Source organism: Perca flavescens, chromosome 21 (assembly GCF_004354835.1).
Source record: "Perca flavescens isolate YP-PL-M2 chromosome 21, PFLA_1.0, whole genome shotgun sequence".
Classification (NCBI taxonomy): Eukaryota; Metazoa; Chordata; class Actinopteri; order Perciformes; family Percidae; genus Perca; species Perca flavescens.
The window spans coordinates 29,332,187-29,341,400 of NC_041351.1; the positions used below are offsets into that span (position 1 = coordinate 29,332,187).

General features: G+C 39.8%; 1 protein-coding gene across 5 annotated transcripts in view; it reads right to left on the reverse strand.

The window, feature by feature from the left end:
• Positions 1 to 1,602: 1,602 nt before the first annotated feature.
• exoc6 (exocyst complex component 6) overlaps positions 1,603 to 9,214 on the reverse strand; it is a 91,652-nt gene continuing 84,040 nt past the window's right edge. For all 5 annotated transcript variants that reach the window (XM_028568198.1, XM_028568197.1, XM_028568195.1 and 2 more), the window contains 2 exons: positions 6,715 to 6,827; positions 1,603 to 3,249 (listed from right to left, as the gene is read on the reverse strand). In XM_028568198.1, coding sequence (XP_028423999.1) covers positions 3,123 to 3,249; positions 6,715 to 6,827 — 240 coding nt within the window. In that variant the 3' untranslated portion in view covers positions 1,603 to 3,122. The remainder of the gene's footprint in view (positions 3,250 to 6,714; positions 6,828 to 9,214) is intronic.

Consider the following 9,214-nt stretch of genomic DNA (forward strand, 5'->3'; position numbering starts at 1 on the left):
TCACTATGGCACTCCAAACCAAACTCCTCATCAGTTCCTTGGAGCCTTTGCTGACCAAACCCAGATGTGTCCACCTGTACAATCTAATATAATCCAGTACAACAACCTGCAATTACCAGGCCTATGTCTGTATGAATTTGTGTGTTGTTGTAACAGATTGAATTATTTGGTAAAGTGTTACGTTTTGTTGTCCAACCTGTGTGTGCACATAAGATGGACCAAATCATTTAAAAAGCCACTTTCCAGGGTAAGGGTATTTTTTTTTTTAACATTTTCATATGCCAAAAACATGTGAAGACTCCAACTACAATCTGGGTGTCAAAGACTCACCCCCATTACGGCTCTCTGCCATGTGTGGTGTTCACACACACACACACTGACCTCCTCCGTGTTGAGTCACTGTGAGGCTCTGTCTCAAGGGGTGGGCGTAAATGTTCAACGTGAGGCAGAGAAGAAGGCAAACAGCAAGCAAAGCCACCAAGGAGTTCAACTAAATTTCACTTTTTTCATGAACATCGGTCTTTCAAGACGTCATCATCCACTCATCTATTCCTCCCTCCATCCTTGAGCTCAGCATCACTTTGTTTCAGCACACACACATACACATACACAGTAATGGCTGAAGTATTGAGACAATGAGTTGAACTTAGTCTTAAGTCTTGGTCATCTGTCAACTTTCTGGGTTTGGTTGATCCAATTGTCAGGACGGTTTTAAACGGAAAATTAGAAAAGTCAACGTCATACTCAATATCCGTACAGTTATGAAAGAAAAAGCCACATATGTGAATGCTCTCAGGAGTTAAATCAGTTATTACAAGGGAACGTGTTTATAGCACCCACTTGTGTCTCATGATTGACTGTAAACTATGCCCTGTCTTCAGTAGAGCAGTTTATGCTCTGACACAGCAGGCTTACTGTACATAAAATGGCATGATGCAACACATACAGGATCATTTGTGATTGATCAATGGGGAAGTTGAACTAAACTTAAAACCCTAACGCATGTTTACTTGGCCTCTGCAACTGAATCCTTTGATGGCAGGAATTGCATTGAATTTAGGGCTGCAACTATTAATAATTATTTTCATTGTCGATTTATCTGTGGATACTTTTCTCGATTAATGGATTAGTTGTTTGGTCTATAAAAAGTCAGAAAATGGTGCAAAATTTCCATCTGGGGTGGCGGTAGTTCAGTCCGTAGGGACTTGGGTTGGGAACCAGAGGGTCGCTGGTTCAAGTCCCAGTATGGACCAAAGTACAGAGTGTGGATTGGTAGCTGGAGAGATGCCAGTTCACCTCCTGGGCACAGCCAGGTGCTCTTGAGCAAGGCACCGTACCCCCCAACCGCTCAGGGTGCTGGTCCAGCACTGGCAGCCCACTCACTCTGACATCTCTCCATTTGTGCATGAATAGGTCCTGAGCATGTCTGTGTATTTCAGGCCTGTGTGTAGTGATAATTGTAATTTCCCCACTGGGGATCAATAAACAGTATAATTATTATCATTGTTTTTAAAGATAATTTTTTTGTGCATTTTAGGCCTTTATTTACAGGACAGCTGAAGACACAAAAGGGGAGGGAGGGAGGGAGAGAGATGTCATTCAAGGAGTAAACCTCTGCACATGGGCGCGCGCTCCACCAGGTGAGCTACCCAGGCGCCCGATCATGGTTTCCAAAAGCCTAAAATGTCACAAAGATATTCAGTTTACTGTCACAGAGGAGAGAAGAAACTATAACATATTCACATTGAACAAGCTGGTATTAGAGATTTCTTGACTTTTTTTCTTAAAGAATGACTCAAAGCGATTATTGGATTAGCAAAATAGTTGCCGATTAATTTAGTAGTTGACAACTAATCAATTAATCTTTGCAGCCCTAATTGAAATGCATTCATTACGGTCTGAAATAACAGTATTTTAATATGACTTAACATGGAGCTTCATTAAGACGTCAGATCCGAAGCCAGCATGCACTTCAGAAACTGGGTTACAGTATAAATGAGGAACCTGGTTTCCATACTAGGGGTATAGAATAAGAGAACCTGATATATTTCTCCTGGAGAAAGACTTCTTATTTGCTGCATATCTGCACAGAGTTTACAGTAACCAGATTGCTACTTTGATGACCTGCATAACCTGATTTCTCAGAGTAAACTGTGTGTAAATGTACTTTTCATTTTATTTTTATGTCAAACAGATGCACAACTGGTTGAAGTGGAGATGTTGGCTGGATTGGTGAATACAGCCTATAGTGTAATTTCTTTTTTGCCTATTATAGTTTCACTAAATCTACAAGACGTTCATCGGAAACAATAAATGTTTTTTGTTTTTTTTCAACTGAATAATTTGATCAATAGATTAACAATAACTTGATCTCTGTAGATTAACAATTATTTTGTTATTCTTTAGATTGAAATGCCTGAAAATACATTCCATCTTCATTCAAGGAGGACAAAAATGGAAGTGTAACCATGTTGAATGTATAACATGGGTTTCTGAATGGACTAAAGGACATGTTTTATCCTCTTTACTGGGGGGCAAAAGTGTTGACCTTTGTGCTCATTGTTCCAGTACTTGATAGTGCCACGTCCCCTGCTGTACCAGTCTCCCTCTGCAGCTACAATCATTACTCTCTCACTAAAGTACAAAACATAGTTTGTCTTATCGTAGCCATTAAAAATACTTTACAGACGTTTTACTGTTCGTTCCTGTAAAGCATACAGTAAACTGTTTAGTATGTGTTATTTACATTGAGTATTCGTTCAGGTATAACAGTAAGGAGGGGATATGGCTCTGTGTGTGTGTGTGTCATATTTGCTAGGAGTCTGCTCCCTGCATGATTTGTACAGTGTATGTATTGCTGTGCCTTTATGTGATGTTGGGTATGTAAGCGATCTGTCCCTTTTGTTTGTACAAGTGTGTGTGTAAATTCCCAGTGTGGCTTTTCTGTATGCCACTGCCATGTTGTGTATTATCACTTCATTACGTGTGCGAACATCTCCTTCCTCTGTGAGTGTGTTGGCAGTTGAGTGTGTGCATGTGTCTGCATGCATATTTCATTCTTTACATCTCTTTGTGACACACATCACTCCTATGTGTGTGTGTGTGTCTGTGTGTCTGTGTGTTTAGGAGGACATGCCGTTGACCAGGCTCCTCAGCTGTTTGACCACAGTCTCTATCAGTTTCTGTTTGTCTCGGTCGTTCTTCCTGAACTGAGAGAAGATGTTGTTCTTCTTACTGGTGTCCTTCATCCTGGATAGAGAGAGGGACAGAGACAAAAAGACAAGTCAGACTAATGTTTTCTCTCAGCAGTGCGCTCACTTGCTTGCTGCTCTTTATGGGATTATTAATATTTATGTTTCACTGGTCACTTTTCCATCAGTGACATCAGACACTGATATATAAGAATTACATTTGCATTGAAAAGATGAACAATTTCTCAATTGGTGGGGATGGGAGACTTTTCTTTTGCACATGGACAGTTAGGGCACATTTAGGGTGCTTTAACACCTAACCTGTGTGGTTCAGTTAAAACAAACTCTGGTGCGTTTGCCCGTTTAGTTCCCCAACTTTTGGGTTGATGTGAAAGTTGGCAATCAAACTCTGGTGTGGAGTAAATGCTGCCTGAGAAGGAGGTCTCTCAGTCTGCTTCGAAGCAGGCTCTGGTGCAGTTCATTTGTGGTGTGAAAGCAAAACCAACCAGCCACAGGATTTTAAAGGACAAACCCGGCGCAAAATGAACCTAGGGGTTAATAACACACGTGTACCGAGTCGACCGTTCTCTGGGATATGTTTTCATGCCAATCAAATGTGACCAGTTTTAGCGCAAACCGCTAATTAGCTTATAACACTAGTCGTCGGGTCACAGATAAAGTAAAAATAAATCACTATTTCTAGGACACTAACAAGGCTCAAAATAGCACCACACGGTAGCATAATGAGGGTCCCTACATGTAAACTGAAGCATTGAGAACTTTGTAAGTGTACAGACAGTTTATTAAAAAGATAGTTTATAAAGACAGTACTGTTCACGTATATAGGCAGGCGCCATCTTGGGAAAACAGTCATGACCAGTCGAACGACGAACAGCGTGTTGTGGTTACACGATGTTCGTTGTTTATTGATCCCAAATTGGGAAATTTCAGTGCTACAGCAGCAAAGTATCACATGCAGAATATAGAAGAAATAATAAATAGGATAGAATACAAGAACAAATATTCATAAAAATAAAGAAAAAAATACAAAGGAAAGAATCTACAAACGTATACAAGTTGGGAATAAAAATGTACAACTACTTAAATAGTATTTATAAAGATGTAAGTAAAACCTATGTTTGTGCAAGTTGCACTTAGTGCAGTATTGTGATGCATATCAGTCTTATCTAACACTTAGTGATGAAGTGTTAAAAAGTTGTATTATATATATGATTTCAGCAGTAACTCAAAAGCTAAACTACTATTACATCTATCGGATAGTGAACTCTTAATAGAGCGGTCATCCAATCTGTATGACAATAAATTACCTATATGCAAGATCATTTTGTAATCATGGTTTATTGCCATGTGAGTGCAGGGATTTTCCTGATGAGAGTGAAAAAGAGTTCAACATTTTCAAATTATGCAATATCATTTCATCATCAGTTTTGTGTGTGTCAACCTTTTACCTTATGAACAAGTTCTCTGTTCAGCTTCGGGAGACACGATTCTGTGTACAGATGCTTGAACATGTTCTTTTTAAGCTGCACTTTAGGCTCAGTGGGAAGGCTTACTAGCCTTATCACTGAGATCTGGGCTCAAGATGCTAGGCTTTCAAACGATGCTCATGCAGTTTCAAACCATGAGCCACTAAACAAGTTTTCAACAGGTTTTCCAGTTTAACCCAAATATGTGAACACAACTATGGTTAAGTAAGGCGGGGCAAGGTTCAAGCAGGAAACCACATTTATTATGCGTACATTTATCCAATAATGGCATATAACCTTAAAAAGTCATATATAAAGCAGAGCTAAAGAGGAGACAAACTATACTGTGAATGAGGTAGAACCAGAGATGATCGGAGCATGCATGAAGAAGACCAAAGAAAAGCAGCGAGGAAGCTGCACCTACCCCCTGTAGACTCTGAGGAGCAGCAGTTAGCAGCAGCAGAAAAACAGCAGAGAGAACAAGATTTAGAGGAAAAGAAAAGGTAAAATTAGGGCTGGACCTGAATATTCGACTATTCGCAAGGTATTCACTTTTTAATTTTATATAAGAATAACACTTAATTAGAGCGAGGTGCTGTCCTGTCACTGAGACAGTACAGTCAGGTATGTCAGTGCGGACAGCTGTGTGTCCAAGCAGCTGACAGATATAAAAATGTTGGGAATTAACTTTTAGGCTTGCTACATGTAAATATTAGCATTAGATTTGTACTTCAATACAACTGTAAGGTGGCCTTCTTTTAACTGAGTATTCTCATTTTCTCCTACTTATAGGCCTACTTCTACTCCACTACAATTTAGAGTCAAGAAGGCTTTTGTATGTTTTACTTCACTATTTAATTGATACCGTACTTTGCAGATTCAGATTAATAATAAAAAATATTATGAATAAATTATGATGTATTAAATTGGATAAAAATGAGACTTTGTTTATCCTGTGGTGAAATTCACAAGCTACCTGCCAAGTCATACTTCCGCTGTTATTTTGGTGAAAAAAATCAGACAAAGGAATATGTGTTAGCACACCAACATTTTTCTTAAAATGAGAATACCTGTCGTGACACTCATACATCATCATAGTTAAGACACCTGTTCTGGATTAATCCAAAAGCAATATTGGAACTCATCACCAAGTCTTTCCTTATTAGTGTCTGAAGCGAATGGGCAATAACCACCCACACTGGAACATCCTTACCCCGATTTTCCACTGGGCGCGCCTGTGCTGCGTTCCGGTACCATATCAGTAGCGTCTCAGAAGCGGAGCGTCTTGCTGCCCAACTCACAGATTATATTGTCTCTACTTTGAACTTTACAGAACAATCAGGTGTTCATTAAACTAGTATCTACCTTCCACTCCAGGCACTCCTGCAGTTAAACTCCATGCCTTTTCTTTTCTGGTGTCCTTATAAAAGATATCTATTATGTATTTCCACGTCCAAGATGAATCTCTCGTTGTCCGTGGTGTTGTAGAGGAGACATTGGGGGGTGTTTTGGTAAACTGACTGGATACTCTCGCTATTTCCCTTCCTGCCCGGTTGTCTGAACGCCACGCGTGAAAATAGATCTGACGCATATCTTTAGCGGAGCAGAGAGCGGCCTCACACACGTTTCTGGGACATGCTGTGACACCACCGGTGGAATATTAAGTATGGAAAATAGGGGTTATGCAAACAAATGTTCTGGTGAAGCTGCTTCTGTGTTATTAAATGGATCTCTATTTCTATTTTTAATTTGTACGTTAAACAAAAAGAAGTGGAAACGCCGGACATTTTATAAAAAATTGTTGAAATTCTGTTTGAATTTGCAAAACATTTGGATGGAAACTTGATAGCTGTTAAGTCAAACATCCTAGCATTAATACTGGAAAGATATTTTAGGTTCAAAAGAAGTTTTTGCCAAATTTGTTTCTGGGTGGCACCAGCACACCCACATCCTAAACCTCACCCATGCCCAAATTGGGCCTTTAAAAAGTGATGTTGAAATATTGTATACAGGTCCGCAATATCTGATCCACTCACTTCTCCAGTAGAGCCAGGGCAGTGGCTGGGTTCACTCTCAGGTATTTGGAGGTTGGTTGGCCATAGTCTGCCAGGTAAGTTGACCAGTCCCACACCATGAACAGATCCAGGAGCTATAAAACACACAGAGATATACAACAGAAACTCACTTCAGAGAATCTCAGAGGAACAGAGGAAGATTTTGTGGTTGTTTTTTTGCTTTTATTTAGGGCTCTTTCCTTTATTTAGAACAGCTGAAAAGAGACAGGAAATGGGGGAGAGAGAGAGAGACCCAGCAAAGGGCCTCAGGTCAAATTTGAACCCAGGCTGCTGGCAAGGTCTGAGCCTACATGGAAGATTGAGGCTGGCAGCATGTGAGTTTGACTGTAAACTCAGCGATTTCTACAAAATGATGTCAAAATTAAGAATATATGTTACTGTATATATATTTGTAAGATTTACACTACGGTTCAAACGTTTGTAATCAGCTGTTCTATTGATGTTTTTTCTTCTTCTACACTAAGTACAACCCTTGTGAACCATGTGCCCGGCGCACCGACCCTTTCTTCTGCCGTTAAACTAGCAAAAGTGGATTCGTACACAACGCACCTGCAACAGGCGCTTCATGCTTCATTCCAAACTTTTGAATGGTCATGTATATTAGAAACGGAAACTCATTAGATCCATTATGCCGTTTTGCCCTCATTGTTCTTTGTGATGTGTGCTGCAAGTGATGTATTGTAACCTTGGTGTGCTGAGTCAGCACTGCGCCACAGTTTCAAGGCGGGCACCCAAGATTAGTGTCACCAATTCAGTACTCACCAACACTCTTGAAAACACCTAAAACCGGTGCTCCATGTAGGGCTGACGGGAATTGTCACAAAATGTTTGAATAATAGTTTGCATGTAGGCAGTATTAGCATTAAAAAATGCATTATTAACTGCACAACATCTGCAACAAGGTCAGAAATGGATCTAATTTGAAATCAATAGTACTGACTGGCTGAAAAAAAAAAAAAAAAAAGTCACAAAATGTTGACAAATCAACAGTGAGAACACTGGCAACTGTGAGATTTCACTTTTATACTTTTCATTCAGAACACAAGACAAAATAAGAGTTTACTTGCAAAATAATCGTTTTTCTCAATTATTGTTTTTGGGATCATTAGTAGGCAAAAAGTTGTAATTGTGATTAAAATTTCAATTAATTCAACAGCCCTAGTGTGGACACTAGGCGTAAATGTAGCAAAAATTATGCATTTAAAAACAAAAATGTTTTCGTGTGGATGTAGCATTAGATTGACAAAAATAGAACGGAATCAATTGGCTGAGAGGACAGAAGTCAGCCTCACCATCTCCTGTAAGGTTACAGTAATTCTGAAACAATGCCGAATTCATCATTCATGCAGTACTGCACGCTCTCACTTTATTGTCTGTTATGCTCTATTGCATAGTGGCGGAGTGGTGTTGTACTGCATTACTGCCCTACTACTTACACATTACATTGCACAAACTATTTATTGATTCAATATTAGACCTGTATTTTTGCGTATTTAATGTGTAACTTATCTTGCACATTTATGCTTTGTCTTGATCAGGTCCTTGTTGCAAATGAGAATTTCTTCTCAATTGGCCTACCTGGTTAAATAAAGGTTAAATAAATAAATAAAAGACACTCTACTTTTTACAGTAGGAAACTGCACTTTAAACTATAACTGTCAATCTTTTTTTAGTGCTGCCTTTTTTAATTCAATTCCATGTTCAATGTGATCAATGAAAGAATGTTGGAAATGCTTTCCTTTCATTTGTTGTAAATTCAACAAGCAATTTGGAAGTAGAACAAAGGCAGAACTAAGTTAACTTTAACATCTGTTTATTTATCGCAAGTAATATCGCGATATTCAACAATGTTATAGCATATCGCATGTGTTCCTCATATGGTGCAGCCCTGGTATCCTGGGTCCCAGCGGCGCTCCGTAGAGAAAAGAAAAGACAGAAGAGTGAGAGCTGCAGAGAGAAGGGAGGGGGGCTCTGCTGTTTAACATGATGAGAGTTAAGTGTGAACAGGAACATTTAAAATGACCCCCCGATGACCCCTGGTTAACCCTCCCCCCCCCCCCCCCACACCCACGCACACCCACACACACACACACACACACACACACACACAGTGTATGCTAATGTCATAATGTCATAGGGTGAAACAGCTGGGTGTTTGGGTCATGTTGAAAGAGCAGTGAAAGACCAGCTTAGTGATAATAGCATTATTCAGCTGACTGAGAGACTCCGACACAGAGAGAGGCTTAGCAACAATGGCATTATTCTCACCTGGAGCTAAGTGATGAGCCACAAGCAGCCATTTTAATCTGACACTCGCCGAACAATCAGCAGGATCTAAGTGATTTAGCTCCAGCTGGTTACAACTTGGTCCTATCGGATATGATAACGGAGTTGTGTGAACACAGTTTTCCTGTGTAGTGAGGTTTCAGGTGCGCTCACCACAGCCTGACGCATCCTGGGT